Raw genomic sequence first — 23,945 nt, forward strand, 5'->3', positions numbered from 1 at the left:
GGTGTATTGTCTTCTGTGTAGATGACATTTTTCTGACCTTCTAATGGTTTCATCTTTGTGAACCATTCCTAATGATTTATCATGTGAGATGATGCACCGCTGTCGATGTACCAAGGATCCTGTTCCACTTGGTCGACTTGATAGCTGTAATTCTCTTTGGGATTGAAATCGGTGTCTAGGTACACTGTATCAGTTTGATGCAATTTCTTGCTTGCAAGAAACACATTTCCATGTTCATTTGCAAAATGACAGTGACTAGAATGTCCACCATGATGATTTCCTGTCTCGGGAATTCCCTCGATTACTGCTGGATTGACCGCCTTGGTCGTACTGCTTCTTGCAGCAATCTCTTTCATAGTGTCCAAACTTGTGACAGTAGTGGCACTGAATGTTTGACACATTGGTGGATGCATTCCCACGTCCTTGGAATCTTCCTCTGTTGATGATGCTGATGTTGTTGAGGATGATGCTGATGCTGATGTTGATGTTGATGTTGACTTTGATTTTGTTGTTGATGATGACCACTTTTCTGATATGATCTACCTCTGCCTTTGCCTTTGCTTCTGCTTTTGTCTTAAGCTGTGAATGCTTGATCATTAGAATGACCTTTACGTGCTTGAATGGCCTGAATCCTGAGTTCTTCACCAAGTAGAACTGACTGAAGTTCTTCCAGTGTCGGAATTTGCTGTTGGATGGCAATTCTTTGGACTAGATTCTTGTATCCCTCTCCTAGTCCATTCAGAATGACTTGAACCATTACTGCGGGGTTGATAGTCTCTCTTGCTGTTGCAAGTTGATTGTTGAAGTCTTTTATGCGGAGTACATAAGCATGAACGGTTTCACTGCTGTTGCGGAAACTCTGGTTGATCTGGTTTCTCAGGGTGAGAATCCTGGATGTGTTCTTGGACTCGTAGAGAGCTGCGAACATATCCCATGCTTCTTTCGATGTCCTGACTGTGTTGAGCTGTCCTAGCATGACATCTTGCACATTCTGCTTGATCAGGTGATAGGCATACTTGTCTTTCTTATCCCATTCTGCCCGAGCTCGGGCAATGGTAGGATCGGCTACTGGTGCGAAAACTGTTTGTGTAGATGTAGATCCCGTTGTAGATCTCGTTGCTAGTGCTGTGACAATAGATGGAGTAGAGCTACTGGTGGCTGGATTGTCTAATGGTCTAGGTGTAGACCCATCGACATACTCCCATTTGTCTTGAAGCACAAGAATGGTATCCATTTGGTATTTCCATGTACCGTAATTGTCTAACTAAGCAGATGCCTCCAGATTGAGGTTGCTAGTCGAGAGGGTGCAAGAAATGTACTCAAAAGTGTCGTGAAAATCTCTGTATGAATCAACTGCAAATACTCTGTATCGTCGGTGAAGATAGAACTGCAATATATAAAATCTGATATGTATTACAAGGCTTGTGGCAATGATGCCGGGAATAGCCAAGAGGCTTTACAAGGCTGAAATGATGTGCACGATGCCGTGAGATAGCCGAATAGGCTTTACAATGGTGGCATGTGTGTGTGAAATCAAATGCTATCTGTCCACTGAAACAATCAGCAATGCCTTTGTACTCTGTGAAGTCTGCTCACTGAACTGATGAACGTAAGGTTTCAGGTAATGTAATGATGTGAAACCGTATGTGAGCGTATGGAATGACTTCGAGTAGGTACTAGTCGGGAATTTCGGGCATGGCTTAGATTGACAACTTGGTGAAATTCAAAGCGTCCCCTCTATGGCGATCTAGTCTACTCTGATCTAGATCTATACCAACCGTCGATTGATGAAAGAATAGCAAATAATTCATTATATTTTGTTCTTTTTAATTGCCGGGTCAAATGCGTCGATGTAGAGGCAAATGTGCGTGAAGGAAGTGGTTTTGTTGGCGAGGCTCAAATGTGAGTGTAACTTGTGCCGAAATGTGCGTGTGATGTGACGAGCGCGTAGAGCACGAAAAAACGAGCGACTTTCCTTTTTGGAGCACCCTCAAATTCTTCCTGGATCAAGATATGACTTGATCTAGGTGGAGGGGCAAAAGGAGTGCAAATGTGCTCAATGATGATGTGTCACTGTGGGTCACATGCAGTGATGATGTGGCACTATGCCTAGCAAGAGGTTTGCCAGTGAAGCCCTGTGTTGAGGTGGCAGAAGTGGTCACATGAAGTGACTGTGGAGCACTGTGTGTGCCTGCAGAGGTCAGAGCTGACTGGACAGCTGAGGTGACACAGATGATGGTGTTAGCAAGGTGACGTGGTAATGATGACGTGGCTCTGATACCATGACAAAATATGAAGAGGGGAGAGGAGAAGAGTGGAGATGAGGAGAGAGGGCACAGCTAAAGAGCACACCACAAATGACTAACTGTACACTAGATTTAGTTGAAAAAATAGAATATATAGAAACCCACTTAGGGTTAGGGGATCTAACCCTTTCCTTTATAGCACTCTTTAAGGTTAGTGCTATGCACATATGATCACGTAGGTCACCCTAACTAGTCAGGTCAGGTTAGGCTAAGTCATAGTCAGGTTAGGTTAGACTAACTACCTGTCCTAACTATCCTAGAGGTCTTTATGTCAGTGGACTAATTGTCTTAGGCGACTTAGGGATCCCAAACAAAAAGAGGCAAAAAGGCAAAATTTCCAGCCTCTTTTAGGGGCCTTTCACAGCCCCGTTTGGAGTAATTTAGGCTCCCTTTTGAAGCCTCCTCCTCGATCTTTCTCCGGATCTTCTCCCTCGGCCTTTTTCGTGGCTCTACACACTATAGCAGGTGCTCATTACAACAGGGTTTTGCTGTCTACTTCTTTGAGTCCACTTCATTTCCTTGCCTGCATTCGAGCTTCTCTCCCTAGTCACCATGGCACCCAAGCGTGTCCCTCGTGATACATTGCATGACAGTGATGAGGCTGCTCAGCATGAGCAATTGCCTTCCACAATGGGTGCATTCACTGGTGGTACAGAGACCCCTACAACTCAGCCTCTCTCCTGCTTCTCGAGAAGTGCAGGCAACGCAGACACAGTTTTTGGATGCCCTTGCTTCTATGCTCCAGGGTGCTTTCAAACAGATTGGACAGGAGTTCAGCCAGCACAGCTGACCACGGCCATGGCTATGCAGGATACAGCTCTTGCCCAGATGGGACAACAGATTGGTTAGCAACTCAGATCTGCCATTGCTATGCAGGATAAGGTAAACAGCCCGCACCCCAGCATGGGGATCAGTCAGATATCCATGATGAGTTTTCGGGCCCCCGCAAAGGGTTTATGGCTGATGCACGCCGTGCATATGAGCGCCCGTTTTCTAAACCCTTGCATGCACCTCAGCATGGAGATTATATTGATTTAGGTGATGCCTTTTCTATGCCGCAGAGCACTTTCTTGATGGATGCCAGGCTACCTTTCGGTTCACATTTTTCTGCTTCTACGCAAGTTGAGCCATCTATACTGGGCTGACCTACGGGCATGCATCTGTTCAGTACTACACCAGTGAGTATACCAGGATCTGATTTTGGGTTGCAAGGCAGCTGGGAGTGAGGTCAGTCCTCTTCTCAGGATTTTACTGCGCCATCTTTTCAGAGGGATGCCTTAGGGAGGCAGACTCAGCCAGGGCTGCATGCTTCTATGGCTCCGACAGTGAACACTTTTAGCCAAATGTAGCCTGTGCATTAGGGAGTTGGGGTTACTATGCAGCAGAATTCTGGAAATGGGCAGCAATTGACCACGGATGATATGCTTTTAGATGCCTTACGCTCTTACAGGCCTTTGCCTGAGGATGTGTGTGATGTGATGCCCGTTTCTCAGTATGTGAGCCTTAAGCGTGAGGATGCCCGATATTCTGGTGGGAAGAACAAGAACTACGCAGTTAAGGACGTGAAGAGAAGCTCTCACTCCATAAGTTTAAAGGGGACACTCGCACTCCCAATGAGTTGGAGGAGTGGCTCACGAAGTTGGAAGACTATTTGCGCTTCTACCCCAAGATTGATGGGAGCGCATCATCTTTGCAAGTATGCATATGCAGGACTATGCTCACATGTGGTGGCGGTATATGAGGGATTCACCTCAAAGGCCAACCACATGGAGGGCTTTTAAGGAATTGATGGTTACTACCTTCATATCCCCACTCATCTTGGATCAATATTTGGCTGAATTCTATGCATTGTCGCAGACTGGTACGGTCCAAGAGTATTTGCAACGTTTCTGGAGCCTTTCCTTGTTTGTACAGGACATATGTGAGAAAGAGAAGTTGCTGCGTTTCATCCATGGATTGAGTCCTTCCCTGGCTGCAGATGTGAAGGCACATAACCCTTAGACTATTGAGAGGGAAGCCCAGCTTGTAGAAGTATTTGCGCCAAAATATTCCAGCAAGTATAAGAATGTAATGGGTAGCATGCGTGGTGCTCCTTATGACGCTGAGAAGAAGCCTAAGTTGGGTGACTGGATGATAGGAAATCTGCAGCAGCACCCTTTCCATGGTTTCCTACTATTTCAAGGAGTAAGGTGCCCTATGCCAAGCCATATAGACCGTCATATGCCAAGCTAGGAGCCAAGCCTACTGCTGGAAATGAAAAATCAGCATTTCAGCAGTATACCAGGGCCATAATGGACAGTAGGAAGAAAGCAAACTTGTGCTTTAAGTGTGGAGAGAAATGGACCTTTGAGCATCGGGATGTGTGTAAGATGTGGAACACTGGTTCAGCCCTTATGCATTTGACCTTGGCTGGATCCACACGAATTCCATCCCTGCTCACAATATGACCAAGATACACCACCTCTTCTGCCATGAAAGTGCACTTGTTGGCTTTAGCATAAAGCTGATGCAACCTCATAAGTTCCAGCACTCACTTGACATGTCTAATGTGTTCCTGCTTATCCTTGCTATAAATGAGGATGTCATAAAAAAAACGAGCACACATTTGTAAAGAAGGGGCGGTAAAATCTTGGTCATGAGTGCCTGGAAGATCACAGCCCTGAACAGCGTCTATTTCATGAGTGCGGTGTAACATGAGTTTACAGATATGTCGGATTCCGATTCTATCTCGACTAATCCCTTCTGAACCTGATGTATTTGTGGGTATTTCGAGGAATAGGTACTGGCTGAGGGAAATTATGAGCGTTACGTTCATGCATTTCAACCAATCACAGCCTAGGACGACATCTATTGGGCCCATATCCAATGCCAAGAGATCACCTGCAAATTCATAATCATTAGAGAACTTGATTCTTGCATCTTGGCAAACATATCTGTTGATTCTATGCTGTCCATTTGCCACCTCTACTCTCAGCCCATCCTTTTCGTCCACAGGAGCATTACCACTAGCATCATAGTTACCAAGGAACAGGAATGTTCCAAAAATTTGGGTGTCGGTACGGGAACGTTTCGAGAAGGGGGAACGGGGAAACGGGAACCAGAACTCCACGTCTCCTTACACCTAGCACTGCTTACCATCCTGAGATGCATGGATAGTCAAAAAGGGTGAACAAATGGGTGGAGGAATACTTGAGGCACTTTTGTCATGATATACAGAAGTATTGGGATAAGTGGTTGGGTCTAGCTGAATTTTGTTACATTAGTACCAAACACCTTTCTATTGGCTTGAGCCCTTTTGTAGTGAGCCAATGTATGGATGCAAGGTTGGGATGCTGCCTTTTATTTTAGACATGGCTGTGAAAAATCAGCAAGCAAGAATTGACTTGGAAAGAATGGATGCCCTTCTGCAATTGGCTAAGAAGAATATGCAGGATGCTCAAGCTAAGTAGAACAAGTATGCAGATGAACGCAGGAGGTATCTTTCTTTTGAAGAAGGAGATTATGTGCATTTACGCCTCCACACGAACCGTTATGCCTCGTTGAAAGGCAACACCAACACGCAGCTCGCTCACAGGTATTACGGTCCCTACAAGATCATTTGCAAAGTGGGAGAGGTGGCTTATGAGTTGGAACTTCCCAGTACCTCCAAGATTCATAATGTTGTCCAGTGTCCTTGCTGAAGCCGCATGTAGGACAATATGTCCATGTTCTTCTTGAGCAACCACCTATGGATCCCCTATCTCCTACCGGGCTGATTAGTAGTTGCTGTATGTTGCACCTTTTCTTGGGACAGCCAGGATGTAAAGTTTTGAGGGAAAAATTCTATGGAAAGGGATGGCTGTAGTGAAGGGGGGGAAAAAGGCTAATTTAGAGGTCCTTTTTTTTTGGGCAAAGAAAGGAACCTTCTATTAATGCTTGAAAGACTTCATACAATATAACAGTCCCGAAGGTGCTGAGTATGGAAAAGAATCGGTGAAAGAAAAACCGGCTTGTTCCAGAGGAACCCAACTCACTGCCTAGGGGATCTCTGGTACAGGGCTAACAGCCAGGTGGGGGGACTATACAACCAGCTAATCCTTCACAGAGTGAATATCTAAAAAACTCCTGCAAGCGTAGAATCGAGTGCGCCTCGTGACAGTCGCCCTAGAGCTTGGGGTCCCATGCTCCCAGGTGGAGCAGAGGGTGTAGATGATATCTTGCCAGATGGTGACCATGTTAGCCGAGAGTGGAACCGGATGCTCACCCATCACCAGACTGCAGCGAGCAACCCAACTGCTCCATGCAGTAATACTGACTACTACCTCCCATACGCTATCCTCCTCCGGAGGAGGAGCGAGGCTATCAGGAGGGACCGCCTCATGGAGCTCTATTCCTTGAATGCTTTGACCGTGCATCCGGTAAGTTGGTCTCCATACGGGTCATAATTTTGAGGGCTCCCATCCAAATCCTCGATGCGCTACGACAGCTCTAGAGGCAATGAGGGATCGTCTCTAGAAAACCAGCAGAGCAACAATGACACTGCTCCTCCACCTGCATCTGCTCCAACCACGGGCCGATGGGCAAGCCTTCGTGGGCAGCTAGCCAGAAGAAGTAGGAGATCTTCTTTGGCCGCAAACTGGACCATAACCGCGTCCAAAACCTGGAATGGACATCCCAGGGCACTCTTTGGGCCCCCCCATGCCTCTCCCTCGAAGACTCCCTTCCTTCCAGTACAGCATGGACGCTCCGTTTCTCCCTCCCCTCCTATCACACGAGGTCAATCAGGTTATCCATGAGGATCTCTTACAGCTACACACATTCCGGACCTGGTTGAGACCGAGTGAACTCTCAGTGAAGCTTAGCTTCTACAGAGATCATTGCTTACATATCACAGAGGAGGGTTTTGTTGACCCACTAGGATACACATAGATCTACTTACCCCACTCACTGAGGATCTCTCTCGGGCAGTTCCGGGTCTCTTCACATAGACTTCGTATCGAAAGCGGCAGAGCAGAGCGCCTACTCCGGGAGAGACGCATATGCACATTATGTGACATGCAGGAGGTTGAGATTGAGGAGCACTTCATCTTCAGGTGTTGTGTTTACTATGAGATCCGAGGGCGTTTCTACTATCTCTTTAGAGATTGCTATGGGGTTTTGGCCCGTTTCCTCTCCTACCCAGACCAGAGGTGTTTGGCTGGCTTCATTCATGGGGTACTCAGACACTGCAAGAGGATACTTCGAGCACGGAGACAGAAGCATACTTCTTCCTTGGCTGATCCCTATCAGAGCTCTATCATGGAGTTTTTTCAGCCAGATCACATGGACTCCCACGAGGCGAGGCCTTGACATGACCGGGACCCAGAGCTAGTGACCCGATAGCTCAGACAAAGGGTTGACACGTAGATTACACTTGGGGACATCCCCTCCCTGTTTAGAGTCGGAGCTCGGCCGATAAGGGTTACTATAGCCCTTGTGCAGAGTTATAACCAAGAGGCGTGCCTGGGCCGCACCCGTGAGTGGCCGACAACACTCTATCGCTGATTTCATGCCTCCATTGCCTCATCCACCTTGATGTCCTATGATGATGATGATGAGATTGATATATAGTCGATCACCGACATGACTATGTTGTCCTTAGTACTTAGTTCTACCATTCTGCATTTTCTGCATTTTGCATTGGTGTGGATGCTTGTTTAGTAACTCCACCACCACAGCTCATCTGTACCAAGATTTTCACATTGTCATAGACCCATCGGCCTTTTGAAGACTTTAATAAACTTTCTTTCTGTCTCTCTCTCTCTCTCTCTCTCTCTCTCTCTTTTAAGGGTGGGGGTAACACCAAAGACATTATAGAATCAGAGGGAGGTAAAATTGTTACATAATATTTATCGCTTTGGGATAGGGTAGTTGGGTGTTCCAATTCGTGTCTCTCCATTATAGAATCAGAGGGAGGTAAAATTGTTACGTAATATTTATCGCTTTGGGATAGGGTAGTTGGGTGTTCCAATTCGTGTGTCTCACATAGAGCATAGTTGGGCACATAGCAGAAGGAGGTACAAACATGGAGTAGAACGTTGAAAGCCGTCACATCAACAACTATGAAATGAAAGTACAAAGTACAAAATAAAGGAGAACCCTAGGACAGTGTCCTAGTGGTACCACTAGTACTAGGTGTCATAAGACACTAAAAGTACTAGGTGACCTAAGTGCCAATAACTAAAGCTATATGGCACATACCAGGGCCCAGAAGGCATCAATACGATCAGGAGATGATGGCCTACAAACCCCCATCCATGGTATGGCCTGAAGTATTCTGGAAACATCTCAGAATACTTGGTATTTTTTGGTCATGGTGGCACATGTTCATCCCAAGGGATATAGCCACCTATGAATGTACAAGGTAGCTAGATCATGTAACAAAGGGAACCGAGTGTAAAGCCTGTCGAAAGACTTCAAACTTGGGACGAGGAAGTGCCTTTGTAAATAGATCTGCTATGTTGTCCTCTGTGGGAAGGTAGGACAACTCTATGTCTCTTGCTGACAACCGCTCTCGAACATAATGATAGTGAACCTCAATGTGCTTGGTACGTGCATGAAACACTGGATTATGTGCAATGGCCAAAGCACTCTGGCTGTCAGTGTAGACCATAGTGGAGGATGTCTAGCGGATACCAAGATCTACAAGTAACTCTCGAAGCCAGACACACTCTACTGTAGTGGTGAAGGGCTGCCTTGTACTCAGCTGGATGTGGCAACTGTTGGTTGCTTCTTGCTGAGCCAAGAGATACATGAACTGCCAAGAAAAAAACAGTTGCCGGTATGTGACACTCTGGTGTCGGAACAACCTGCCTAGTCACTATCTGTGTAAGTGAACCCTGATGGTGACCATAGAAGAGGGCTAAATCCTGAGTGCCTCTGAGATATTTGAAGACTCTCTCCACTGCCTGCCAATATTGTGTAAATTGGGCATGTGCATGAACTTGCTGAGCTGGGATACTGCATACTGTAAGTTAGGTTTGGTGTGGCACAAGTAAATGAGACATCCAACAGCCTGCTGGTAAAGAGTGATATCACATGGTGGGTTCCCATGAGGAGCTGAAAATTTGAAGCCAGGGTCCACTGGAGTAGAGATTGGCTTGCAATCCACTGGAGTAGAGATTGGCTTGCAATCCTCAAACTGAAAATGATCAAGGAGTTGTCCAATATACTTTCACTGTGACATCATAATAACCCCCTCAACATGAGCAAACTGAATGCCCCAAATAATAGTGCAGCTGTCCCATGTCTGACATTTCAAAAGCTTGCTGCAAATCAGCCTTGAAAGCTGCAATATGCTGAGTATCAGGGCGTGCCCGTGATCAGCATGCCATCCACATATAAAATCAGCACTAAAAAATCAGATCCACTCCCACGGACATAAAGAGTGGGTTCTGTTGGGCTATTCTGAAAACCAAGGGATAGTAAGTGTGCATGAATTTTAGCATACCATGTCTTGGGTGCCTGCTTCAAACCATAAAGGGCTTTTCTCAGCTGGCATACCTTGTTTTCAGAGCCAACAATCTCAAAACCAGGAGGTCATAAACTTCTTCTTGCAGATCCCCATGAACTTGCCAATGGTGATGGGCTGCAATGGCAATGACACATTTGATAGTAGTAATCCTGGAAGTGGGAGCAAAGGTGTCCTCAAAGTCAATGCCTTGTTGTTGGGCATACCCTTTTGCAACAAGACGGGCTTTGTGTCGATCTATTGTAACATGCAACGGTAATCTGATCGTGTAATTCACAGCAAGACCTTCTTTAAACCTTTAGCGAGGAATTAACGTTGTTTACCATAGAGAGAGAAAGGAAATGAGGGTAGAGAAAGAAAGAAAGAAAGTAAGAAAGAAAGTTTATTAAAGTCTTCGGGAGACCGTGAAGGTCTATGAGACTAAAGATAACTGATACAATGAGCATAACGGTGGCGGTCTCAAAACGGGCCAGCCAACCGTTTCAACAACAAAGAGGTTATGAAGGACTGTGTGTCTAGTCCTGATACAAAAATATGTGTCTACCTCCAGATGATACAAAAAAGAAGGGAGGGGCACCAAAAATGGGGCAGAGGGGGGAGATACAATATACATGTGCAGGTGGTGATCGTCAGAGACCAATCATAGAGGGGCCGTCAAATGGGAGGTCGGAAAAAACCCTGGGATAGATGATTGGCCTCTGACGTCACGCGGCCTAGTCGAGCTCGGTTGTCGGGGGCGGCGGGTGGCCCTGTGGATGAGGGCAACGGTAACCCCGGTGGGCAGAGAGCAGAGACAAGATGTCATGGACCTAGATGTGTGAGTCTGTCCGCTGGCGCAGCTGTCGTGGCTTTGGCTCTCGCTCACGTCCGCGTCGTTGGCTAGACTGAGAAGAGGTATCCTGTGACTGGAAGAAGTCAGTGATAGGCCGTTGGGTGTCCTCACGCTGTGTGCGCTGCTCGTGTCGCCGTGCTCGGAGAGAGGTATCTCGGTGGCGAGTCATCTCATGTAGGAAAGCGGCTAGGCATTGTTGATCTGGGAACTGCAGCATGTGTGGGAGGGAGCCGAATCCGTCGTGGAAGAGGCAGTGGTACCGGCCTCGAATGGCATAATAGATAGGACATCTGAAAGCAAAGTGCTCCTCCGACTCGATCTTTGCAAGTCGCAAAGTGGGCAAAGGCGGTCCTCTCGTGGGATACCCTTTGCGCGTCCACTCTCGATCCGTAATCGACAACCGATCGGGTCCTTGTACCCACTGAGGGCCCCCTCCCTCAATCAGGGGAGAATTTGCTTTATACATGGAGAGCTGAGAAATGCAAAGAACACTCTTCGAGAGAGCACGGAACGTGGTTTTGAAGAGCTCACTGTGCACATGTATAGCAGACCCAAAGACTTGAGAGGCAAGGCCAACCAATACCGAGACCTTAATGCTGTCCATGCTGACGATGTAGGACGCTTTTGCAAGGCAAGGAAGAGGCTTGTGCTGTCCATCGGAATGCAGATTTACTGCGTGAGTGAGAGAGTGAGAGCTAGGAGTGATAGATCCTATAAGAGAGCTGAGAGATGACTGAAATAAAGAGCTGAGAATGTGTAAAACTGTAAGAGATAACTGAAAAGAGCTGCTGAAACAGACCCCAAACCTTACTCCGTTCGCTGTCCCGACTCCCCATCTGATGCACTGTGTGAACACCTTCCTAGAGGGTTGAACTGATGCCAAAGGCTGAGGCTGGTCAGAGGGCCACTGGGGGTGAGTGTCAGGCTGTTCAGAGGGGGCTGAGGAGGAGCTGTAGGAGGCTGAAGTGCTGGGATAACTGAATGAGGAAAGAGGGCCTGGAGGCCCTCTATTTATAGGGCTTTTGGGGTTGGTTGGCTGGCCCCATAAATGGCAGCCCTAGGTCCCATAAATGCCAGCCCTAGGCCCCATAAAGGCCGCCGTAAATGCCAGCCCTAGGCCCCATAAATGCCAGCCCTAGGCCCCATTAAGGCAGCCCTAGGCCCCATAAATGGCAGCCTAGGGAGGGGTGCAGGGTAGCCTAAAAAGGCAGCCCTTCCCCTGCCATTCTCTTCACTTGTTCCAGCCCTGAGGGGGCCCAGAAGGGCTCCTATCCTAGGCTGGACCGAAACATATCCCTAAACCTAAGACGGAAACACTACCCTACAGTTCTCCAGTGGGTACTAGTGAACAAGGACTGATCTTCTGACTTGACCTAAGGCTGAGAGATTGACTTACGTAGCTTGTGCTTGACTTTCCCCGGACAAGGGCTCACAAAGGGGTCATAGCATACGACAAAATCTCCTAATAGGGAACTATTACACACTTGTCGATGTAGCCAGTGTGTCACTTTGCACCCAAGTGCAGGGGTGCATGTGACATCTGTGCTGCCATCAGATTTCCTTTTTAATTTGTAGACCCATCGGGTACCGATGGCATGCTTGCTAGGAGGTAGATCTACTAATTCCCATGTGTCATTTTTGGCAATAGATTGTAGCTCAGCTCTCATTGCATCCATCCACTCTTTGCTGTCAAAAGCATCTTTATGGCACAAAGGCTCTTCATTGCAAGCTGTAGCAAGGAGTGCAAACTCAAGAAAGTGACCATGCATCTGTCTATTCCCTGATCTTGTCCGGGCAGCAAGAGGTTTATCTTGTTTGCTGTCCCTCAATGTGTCAAGAAGCCATCTGGGAACTTGCCCTTGCTGTCTATTGACAGCTCTTTCTTCAATCACTGCATCATGAATATTGGGATCATTTTGTGCTGGAAGAGGAACCAGCAAATCAGCATGGGTTGCTGGCTGATCATTGCTTGTTGGAGGGCCTCTAGGAGGCTCATGTTGCTGGTCAAAGTCCCCCCCCGAGGGAAGAAGAGGTAACCAAGAGTCAAAGGCATCAAACATGTCAACTTCTGGCTTAGCTTTGCAGTCCACAAGAGGAGAAGCTGAATGTTCAGCAAATATTACATCTCTACTGACAATAATCTTCCCAGTATTTGGTTGGTACAACCGATACTCTCTGCTCTCCTGGATGTAACCAATAAATATGCATTTGATTGCCTTATCATCAAGCTTATGTCTCAGCTGAGATGGTACATGGACATATGCAAGAGACCCAAAAACTCTCATGTGGGAAAGTGAAGGCTTCCTGCCTTTCCATGCTTCATAAGATGTAACAGTCCTCAATGCCCTTGTAGGTGATCTATTCAGCACACACTTAGCACACATCACTGCATCAAGCCAAAATTTATTGGGCAAGGACTTGGCCTTAAGCATGCATCTAGCCATCTCCATAGTGGACGTGTTCTTTCTTTCAAGAACAGGATTATGCTGAGGAGTGTAAGGAGTAGTACATGAGTGAACAATTCCCTGTGAAGACAAAAATGCATCAAACTCGTTTGACATATTCTGCCCCCCTATTTGTGTTGAGGGTGACAGAAAAGCATGAGAACACTTCAGATTTGGCTTTTAAAGCATATACCCAGCAATATCTTGTGAAGTCATCAATTAGAGTCATGAAATATACCCATCAATATACCCAGCAATAAAGCATATACCTAGCAATATCTTGTGAAGCCATCAATTAGAGTTATGAAATATTTGTACCCACCAATGGCATTTTTTCTCATTGGGCCAAAGACATCACTGTGCACTAGCTGCAATTTCCTTTGTGAGAATTTTGGACAATCTTTTTGAAAAGGAAACCGATGCATCTTACCCAAAAGACAACCCTCACACACATGTTTGGAAACTGTGTGAGTTTGAGGTACATCATTTGCCATGCCCTGTGAATGTAACTTGGCAAGAGCTCTATAATTTAGATGATTCATTCTCTCATGCCAAAGATGAGTTTTAGCAAGGTGTGAATCTGAAATAGCATATAATTCAATAGAAAGTGCAGCTGAGTGATAATCAAGGTGATAAAGCCCCTTTTTTAAAGTGCCAGTGAGAACTATGTATCACGAAGATCATATACTAGGCATCTGTATCCATCAAAAATCACTCTGAAACCTGAAGTGGCAATTGCTGAAATTGAAATCAAGTTGACTTTTTCCAGGCACAAAAAGAACATTTGTCAAAGTGACAGGATGGCTTGAAATGGATGTGAGCTACACATCTCCAATTCCTTTTACAGCATAGGAAGTATTATTAGCACATGTGACAGTCCCCCCTCGAGGAGCATTAGCCAAGGAATGAAACAACTGTCTGCAAGAGATTACGTGCTTGGAAGCATCACTATCAAAATACCAAGACTGAGCATCATTAGCAGAAAAGGATGCATCAACTTTGGAGGGATCAAAAGAGCAATGGACAGGCCATGCCCAATCATCTTGGAGAGCATGTGCCTCATTGCGAACCTGGTAAAGAAAAGCTAGCTTATCCCAAGCATCCTTTGCTGTCCTGCATGACCGGATGTGTGGAATAATGATTCTCTTGCATGATAAGGCAATACATGAGTATGCATTTGCATCTCTGGAGTCCCATCTGATCTGATCTCGAGTAGTAGTAGTAGTAGTGACAGGAGTACTAGAGGAAGAAGAGTCAGGAAGATTCCCCCACGGAGGAGTGCGAGCAGTAGGGGCCAGCTACTTGAGCATTGGCTGGCCTCAAATCAATGCCTGAAACAATATTCCAAAAGTTTCTTGCAACTAGGATATGCTTCATAAGGCAGGACCACATAGGATAGTTGGTGCCATCCAACTTATCATCTTCACGGAGAACGCCAAATAAATCATTGTTGTTGCCAGCCATTGTAAAAAGCACAAGTAAAAGTGCACTGACCAAGTGATGCAAAAATAGCCTCAAGGCTTTCAACTACAAATGTGACCAAATGAGATCACTGCAAATAGAAGCTAAGGCAAAAACCCCACAATCTGAAAGGGCAAAATGGTCAAAAAGAGGGCAAATGTGGAAAAGCCCCAAATTAAGCTGCAACTTTGCAATGTGACCAAATGTCTTGCAATGTTCTGCAATTTCTTGTACATTTCATTGAAAACCACCAATTTCAGATCAAAGCAGGTAAATGTCACTGCTATTTGAGCAAATGTGGCAAAATAACCTGCAAATTTGAGAATATCCTGCAATCTGACTGCAATGTCTTGCAAAAATGCCAAAATAGACCAATCTGACTGCTAGAGATAGCAAATGTCAGATTCTCTCACTCAAATTGAGAGAAAAAGTACTTGCAAATCTGCCAAAGGCCTTGTCCTTTGCAAAATTGAAGCTCAATGTAAAAAGCCTCAATTTCTAAAGGGCAAATTGCAGCAAAAGAAGCCAAATTAAGGAAAAGGCGCCAAAAATTGCTGCAAATTGACAATTTGACGTCAAAGCACTCAAAAACCCCAATTTTGGAGATGAAATTGAGCCAAAAAATTGCAAATACTGCAAAAGCCCCCAAAACCTGGGAAGATGGACATGCACAAGTCAAGTGTGTTGACAAAACGTGCAAAGGTGACCAGGAGCTGAAAACTAGCGCTTTGGTGTCAATTGTACGGACAGATGCGTCAATCTTACGAACGTGTAGGAATGACGTGCGTGTATTGAAGCCTTGTAGGTACAAGCGTGTATAGACGACGATGGCTGTATGGATGATTTCGTACGTTGTACGGACAGATGGCACAACTTTGTACGAGAGGTGTCTGGTGTTGACGCAAGTTGTACGACGCTAACGCAGTCCACGTAGGCCTTTGTACGGGAGACTGTATGGATATGTACGTACACTTTGCTAACACTGAACGACACCTCCACGCTAGCTTTAGATGCAGGCAATGAAAGCAGCTTGCTCGGAAGCAAAAGGAAATACATAAACCTAGCTCTGATACCACTGTAGGCTCAAGGAAGCGGAAGGAGGTACAAACGTGGAGCAGAATGCTGAAAGCCGTCTAGTACTAGGTGTCATAAGACACTAAAAGTACTAGGTGACCTAAGTGCCAATAAGTAAAGCTACATGGCACATACTAGGGCCCAGAGGACATCAATACGACTGGGAGATGATGGCCTACAGGACAGAAATCACCTATTTCTTTGGCCAATCTGATCACATGGGCATTAAACTGATCTATGCCTAATCCATACTCAGTTTATTTTTGATCTCCTTTCTTGTGCCTCAGTTTATTTTTGAAACCAGCAATAGGTAGTATTTTCTAGTCCAATAAAAGGGTTGGGAAAAGGCACCTGGCGGATATTTTGAAGGGGAGGGGGGGGCAGTGTTGTCCTGATCATTGCTTATTTGCCAACCTGTTTTTGAATGCAGGCAAAGGGCATTCAGAGTCCTTGAAGCGTGCTGTTCGTGGACGAAGCAAGCCTTTTGATCTTCTTCTAAATGATTTCAGGCTCAAGAATGCTCTTGACTTAAAAAGCCAAGAGCAGGGTGCTCCAGGTTGAGATCATGGTTTCAATTTAAGCTTTGATTCTGTCATTTTGTTTTTGGTTTTTTCAAATTCCAGTGACTAAAAATGCTTTTTGTCCATTTTCTCTCGCAATGCTTGCTTACGTTTGTCTCATTTTTGCATTGGACTTCCAAGCATAGTCCGGTATAAACTGAACCTTTATTCTTTGTGGAGACAGAGATCCCAGTTCCATTAGCGACAAAGATCTATTACTTCAGGCATCATCATCAAATGCGTGCTGTGCTAGGTCATCTTTTCCATGAAGCACTGACAAGGGCAAGTTCCAGTTCTGGCACAAGTCCGGCTTCCACCAGTGAAGAGCAGGGTGCATCCTATGGGGTTTTACAAAACCTGCCTGCAGATAATACTGCACATGAATCTCAACAACGATCATTTTCTTCCAATCAAATGAAGGTTAGAAGTTCTTGTAGTCTGTGCTCCAGCTCAATAAAATCCCGTTCTTCTTTTAAAATAGCAGGATCTAATTAATTCAGTGAGGTTGCATTATTGAAGTTAGATCATTTAGGATTATTAAACTTCATTGTGTGCATGGAGGGATGTATTTATACAATGTGGCTTGCTGAAGTTCATGAAATCTCATAGGGAAATCTCATAGGTAGTCCCTGCTGTGTACAATAAAGGTGACAGAAAGTTTCTGTTATTTACATGATGTGTTTGTAGTACACATTTTCTCTAGCTGGTAAAATGTGTGAATAGTAGTGTTGTTTAATTTGCAAAGATTATCCTCCCTGAGTGGAAACTTGCACAACTTTGGCAAGCTCGTAGTCTCAAGAAAGCCAATCGAAATAGATACACACTTAGAAATTAAAGTAAAGCTGATAAAATCCCACTGCCAGCCCAGCTTGAGCTGAAAATTGGATTCTAACCTAACAGTCCAACTATAGATAAGCTGATCATTTCACTTGTACCATAGGACCATATGGAGAGGATCTCACCATATAAGTAGAGGAGAGACGGGCCATCCTACAGCAATGGGATGCCACTTGTAAGGAGGGAAAAGCGGACTAGTCCTAGATGGACACCTATTGACACTCTTGCATAGGGAGCCAGGGTCTATGCAACTCAGAGGGGGAGACCCTGACCTGCATTGTTTGGAACTGTAACGGAACCTTGTTGTTGGAGGTAGGAAACTTCTTAAAGTCATACATAGATTGTTTTCTACACAAAGGCACACCAGAGCCTAGGACATCTACTACTACCAATCTCTAGATATATGTTGGAGTCGGCCTATCTGTTAGCACTTAGCCCTATGGCCTTGTAGGCCAGGTAGGATTACTTGTGGTTGACTTTGGGGGCCTATATTGTACTTTCTCATGCAAGTACTTCGTGTACTGTCAGTTGTTGTTTGCTCCCTTGCATTCCATCTCCATTCCATTTCTCCCCGCACCCAACAGTGGTATTAGAGCAGCTTGTTCTGGATCCATCCTGCTCCCCTTACCTGGACCTTTTTCTTCAGCTCCAATCTACATTGGTGTCGTCTTGTTAAGCTTCAGCAGCTTGCATTTAGTCTCACGACTGCATCACCACTTATGTTCCATAGCCTGACGGGTCATTTGACTGCACTTCGTGAGGGCTGTTCTAAGCGCCTCCACTAGATCTACGATGTGCAGCTCCCTTAGGTCTTATTGCACCTCCCATGGTTTAGCACCGTACAATCATGTGTCATTTGTGCTGTCTTTGTTGTACAATTTACACATCGCAGTACAATTTGTACAACAAGGTGATTGAAAAGGAGAGGGTCGTACAGTTCGTACAACAACTGTTTGCAATAGCCGTACAGCCTACGCCATCATACATCTTTTACTCGCCCTGTCTGTACACGTGCGTATTGCATGTCATCCATACGTCTACTGTACAGGTGCAGAAGTCCATCGTACAATCTGCTGAGAATCTCGTCCATGTGGAAAATAAGTGAAAGTCCTTCTGAAGGCGGCCATCTCTCCAGACCATTGTAGATAATTAAGTCATAAAATGCCCATATCTATGAATGAGTGCCCATATGAGGTACTTCGGGTGTGTCTATCTACACAGACCCACAATATACCTCCCTCATCTAGATCACTGTCAAGCAATATGATTGAGTCATGCTGAAGTCAATGATTGATACATAATGGTTTGCAATCATGGCATTGAAGTCCCCAATAAGTACTTTCAAATGAGGCTCTGTATACAACGTTCAAACAGCAATCACATGACAGATTTAACTAAATGAAAATCTGTACGATCAATCATATAATCAAATTCAGCTATGTAAGTGTAGTTGACCACCTGATTGCCTTCGCCTCTCAAATCACAGATTTCTCAGCTTGTTCTCTAGCTTGTCCATCCCACTCCCGACATTGAACAAACTTCCTCACAGATATATCACCTATCAAAAGATCCCCAATCCTCGATTCCTTCCTCATAGAGCCAGAGACAACTGGGGACACGACGCTATCAGGACTAATAGAGAGACTTGTGCTCAAAATGACTCATGCATGAGGACCGCATTTATCTCTTCTTTACTGTGCGACCCATCAAGACTAAACATGGGAGTGACGGTGGCGCTCGTTAGAGGAGGATATACCCACTTGGAGACCCTAGGGGAAGAGAGGGGGGGCTCTAGATGGACCAATCAGCCTAGCACCAAGATTGCTCCATTTCTGAGGGTCTTTCTCGACGAAGCTAGCCTTTCTTAGAGCTAGAGCCTCCATCGGTCGCGATTATCTTTTCTATCCTTGGCTGACCTGCAGAGTTGGTCCTCCAAACGGCATACATGGTTCGAGCACTTAGATTGTCAGATGAGAGATTGGCCTGTTGATCGGGATCTTCCTCCCACTTCCATGATGTGTTTTGGATTTTTGGTCATCACCGGGATAGCCCTGTGTGCACTCTCCTGCAGTTAGTGCAGTTTATTTCTCTTTATTAACGTTCTCATCTTAGACATCAGCCTTGGGTGTGGATCCCTGCTTTAGTGGCCCGAGCCTTTAGGTTCTTGTATCTGGTTTTTTGGGAGTCTCATAGGTCCTTCAGTTTTTCAAAGATGTTAATAAACTTTATTTCTTTCTTGAATAAAACTTTCTTTCTATCTTTCTTTCTCTCCGGGGGTTGATGTACCTTCTGATCTTAGATGGCAAAAATGCTCTGAAGAGGATTGCAGCAGGGTGGCAAAACTGCTATGCTTTTGAGAATAGATGCCAGCAGACTGATATCATGTGATGTCATTTGAGAGCACTTCTTATTGATGCATTAGTGATACGAGTGTTGCTTTATGGTACAGAGGTATTGGGCAGTAGAATGATATTGAGAAAATCAGAAAACTTTTTTGAGGACAAATAGGAGTAAAGACTAGCACCCAATATTCTATTCTCTTGTTGGAAATTGGGCGTAGGACGATTGAGATATAAATTTACATTGTAAAGATCAAATGAGAGAGGTGAAAGGTTTAGCACCCCATTGTGAAGACCTTGGGATTGTTGAAATTTCTGATGCAGTCTGTTGGAACAAGTTTTGCAGCTTTGATTGGGGTGAGACAAAAGTCTGGATCGATATCCTGATGATCGCATAGGGTGCAGATGCGACCCTCTCTGGGTATACCCTCTGCTCGTCCACGCTCAATGCGAAGTTGGTGTGATGAGATGCGGAACTACCCGATAGATATCCTCAGGGAGTGGGGGAGGTGGATCCGTGTGTACCTTGGTGGATCAATAAATCCCTCTTCTGACATTTGCAGGAAATGGTCTCAAAAAACACTGAGCTTCATATGGGGCTCGTGGGCTGCCAACCAAGTCCTGAATGTGCGTAACTGTAAAAGATCCTTTGGGATGACACATCCTTCATGGAGTATGGACTTGCCTACTTGGAGGCTCCGAGATTGGCATTAGAGTCATCCAGATGACTAGCGGAGAGTGGGGTTTGTACAGCTTGGTACGTAGGTATCTCTAGATTGTCTGACAGTGAAGGAATTCAGAGGGACCCCTTTCCCCCCTTTCAGTACCACTTGGGGTCCCCGTCCTTGCAGATTCCACAAGAGTAGATCAATTGTATCATATTGTTTGGTTGGATCTACTCCAACTCTATACATCTACTAGGAGCTCCTAACCAAGATCTAGTTCTACCATGGTCATTTCTTGAGGGTATCAAAGGATGGAGTGATTACCACGCCCTAGTATCTAGAACACAAACGGATCTCACATGCACCGAGGATTGCCACCAGACAAGCTATGCACATTGGCAGAGGTGGAGAAAGAGGAGCACTTCATATGCATTTGCTGCACCTACTATGAGATTCAAGGATGGTACCATTGCCTCTTTAGGAGGGACACGGGTTCGGGCTGTTGGAGAGGTCACCTCCCCATCTGTAAGCCCCCAAATGAGGAGAGCATGGGGGAGGGAGACCTAGGGCAGAAGATGCCCAGAGAAGAAAGAGAGAGGGGGCTGCCACATGGGCAGCACCTCACAAGAGAAGAAGGCTGCAAAGGACGGAACCTGTGGAAGGAGCAGAAGGCGGGGACAGCAAGCCCTAGATCTGACCTGGCAGGGCGCAATGACATCAGCAGGTGATCCTGAAGCTGAACGGGAAGTACTGGCTGAAAATCTTGAAGCATTTGAGCAAGCAAGTGTACGGCACAGGACACGTGGCTGGGAAGAGGGCCTGGCAGAGGCACAGATATGGCAGGATGTGCAGGCCCAGATATGCAGCAGGAACTGTGGCTGTCAGTGGGCAGGAGGCAGGCTTTTTATAGGCTGGATACCTGCCTTGAATGGAGGGCCAGAAGACCCTGGAAGTTTGGGCCAAAAGCCCTGGGGGGTGTGCCCTTTTAGGGCTGGACCAGCCACAGACTGGTCGGCCAGTCTGTAACAGGCTGGTCGGTATTTTTACCAGCCCTTGGGGACCTATAAAAGGAGGTCCTTGAGGCCTCACTTCGCATCACTTGCAGCAGCAGGAACCAGCAGATTGGAGCAGCCAAGGAACCCTCTCTTGGGCCTATATATCAGGAGGTGAAGAAGGTGACAAGGAGCTGCAGACTGAGAGCTGGAAGAGCTGCCCACCTAGGCTGGTGCAAAGACAGCAAGGTGGAAGGGATCTGGACGGAAAGTCTACAGAAGCTCGAGGTGGAGCACGCGGACTCGAGTCTAGAGATAGCAAACAGATAGGAGAAGGACCTCGTGGTAAGATCAGAGGACCACACCATTGGTGGGACTCTGGATCTGTCTCTTTTGTATTGTGTCCATAGTTGCGGACGGAAATATATATTTTGGTGGTTTCTCTATCTGGTTGGTTCATTGTCTATTGATGAGTCTGCACACCTATTGTATGCACATAAGTAAAGAAGTTTGTGATTCCACACCCACACCGCACACTGTGTGAGCTCCTGGGCATTACTATAAGTCTTCCGCTGCGTGTACCCTCTGTTGGGTCTGCTCTAACACTGGCCACTCTCCCAGTTGATCTACTTCCATGACCAAGTTTGGATTGGCTTTTATTTGATGGAGATACGACCCATAGAGAAGGAGGTGACAGCACCACGGGAGATAGATTGAGCGCAACGGCATGTCATCGACTTTTATGCCTTTATATCTTCAAGTTAGACCCAAGACACATTGGGGTAGAGGAGGAGGAGATAGCTGACATGAGGGCAGCTTGGATCAGTGGGAAGAGACGGCGTAGAGCCAACAACAAAAAGACCACTGACTAGAGCACGGCATGGAGCTATCGACACAAAGACCACTAACCAAAGTAGAGGTCTGGCCCATCACCTCTTTACTCAGAGGGGACTGTTCGAGCTGATGTGACACCCTTGACATGCCCATTGTTACAGAGATCATGGAGACCACGTCCCCCATCACAGTGAGAGACGGCTCGATAAACGCAGATACGAGACATTTTCACATCACATTGGAGTGCCACCATGGCGCTTGGATACGTATTTAGAGCATTAGATTTTTATGGCTGAGTTTTTAGATTATCAGCTTAGCTTAGGACTTAGGAAGGACCTTAGCGAGCCCTTTGCTTCAGTCCAGAGTGGCTTTATGAGTTACTTTCTTGATTGTACATTGTCTCATAGGCCTGCGAGGCCTTTCGAAGACATTGATCCCCCCCCCTCCTCTCTCTCTCTGGCTTCACAACCAAAGAGCCCAGGCCCATGAGGGGTTGTGGGCTAAGCACATTGCACAGGGGCATGAGGTTTTTGTGAGAAAGAAGGAGAGCAAGAGTGAGCAAGAGAGAGTGAGCTGAACGTAGGTGACTCAATAGTGGACTGAATGAAGTGAAGTACAAAGAAGAGATGAGGGGTTTTGTCGAAGTGACAAAACCCTATCTAATCACTAACCGTAGTTAGGGATTAGACTGTGGTTAGGGGGGAAAACATCTAAGAGGAAAAAATGCCCCTAACCCACTTATTACATTACATTGGCCATTGCCTAGAATATAATAATAATTCTAACACCCCCCTGCAGTGCCAATGTGGTGTACAAGGTAGTGATCAATCACCAAAAGGAGATAAGTTTAGGGCACTGCGAAATGCCTCAAACTTCTCACGTGGAAGTGCTTTGGTGAAGATGTCCGCAACATTGTCATGTGTTGACACATAGATCATACTGATCTCCCCTGCATGCAACTTCTCTCTGACATAATGATAATGAACCTCAATGTGCTTCGTGCGAGCATGAAACACAAGATTCTTTGCTACTGCTATAGCTCTCTGACTATCAGTGAGAATTGGAGAAGGACCTTCCAATAAGAGACAAAGATCAGCGAACAAATGTCTCAGCCAAACACATTCAACTGTCGCTGTGAAAGCTGCCCTGTACACAGCTTCACATGAGGAAGTAGCCACTCTAGATTGCTTCTTGCTCAGCCAAGAAATGCAAGCTTTGCCCAAAAAGAAACAATTACCACTAGTGGACTGCTTGGTATCATAGTCTCCAGCCCAATCTGAATCACTATAAGCATGCATCTGCAAGTCACTCCCCCCGGGAAACATCAAGCCATAAGACTTTGTGCCTTGCAAATAACGGAAGATGCGTTTTACAGCCTGCCAATGTGTTGTCTTTGGGCTGTGCATATATCTGCTTACCTGAGATACTCCATATTGAATATCGGGCTGTGTATTGCACAAGTAGATGAGGCATCCAACAGCCAAGCTGTAAAGTGTGACATCCACTGATTCACCTGCTTCATACATAGTAAGCTTCAGCCCCGGCTCCATGGGAGTGGCTATAGGCTTACAATCATGCATGTTGAACCTATCCAAGAGCTTTAGCACATACTTGGATTGAGACATAACGATGCCACGCTTGTCTTGTATAAACAGGATCCCCAAATAAAAATTTAACATGCCCAAATCTATCATGTCAAATTTAGCTTTTAACTCAGCTTTAAAATTTGCAATTATTTCCTCATTTGACCCTGTGAGCAGCATGTCATCTACATAAAGAATGATGACCAAGATACCCCCCCCATCCTTCTTGATGTATCGGGTCCTTTCCGTGGGACTATTATGTAACCCCTTACTTGCTAGGAATGCTTCAATCTTGGCATACCATGCACGTGGGGCTTGTTTGAGCCCATATAAAGCTTTGTTAAGCTTGCAAACCTGAAGGGTATTGCCAGAAAGTTCAAATCCATGAGGTTGTTTGACATAAACCTCTTCGTGCAAGTCCCCATTAAGGAAAGCTGTTTTTATGTCCAACTGATGGACATTCGAAACAAAATTTCCAGCTATAGCAATAACCGACCTGATGGTGGTCGTCCGGGATGTAGGAGCAAAA

The 23,945-nt window shown here is 45.8% G+C and overlaps 1 protein-coding gene across 10 annotated transcripts in view; it reads left to right on the forward strand.

Moving 5' to 3' along the window:
* The window catches only part of LOC147902337 (uncharacterized), a 105,284-nt gene that overhangs the window by 53,217 nt on the left and 28,122 nt on the right, over positions 1–23,945 (forward strand). For all 10 annotated transcript variants that reach the window (XM_087374254.1, XM_087374255.1, XM_087374251.1 and 7 more), the window contains 2 exons: positions 16,037–16,162; positions 16,351–16,586. In XM_087374254.1, coding sequence (XP_087230380.1) covers positions 16,037–16,162; positions 16,351–16,586 — 362 coding nt within the window. The remainder of the gene's footprint in view (positions 1–16,036; positions 16,163–16,350; positions 16,587–23,945) is intronic.

Source organism: Dipteris shenzhenensis, chromosome 4 (assembly GCF_047967505.1).
Source record: "Dipteris shenzhenensis isolate YYH24624 ecotype China chromosome 4, Dip_SZ_1.0, whole genome shotgun sequence".
In the NCBI taxonomy this organism is placed as follows: domain Eukaryota; kingdom Viridiplantae; phylum Streptophyta; class Polypodiopsida; order Gleicheniales; family Dipteridaceae; genus Dipteris; species Dipteris shenzhenensis.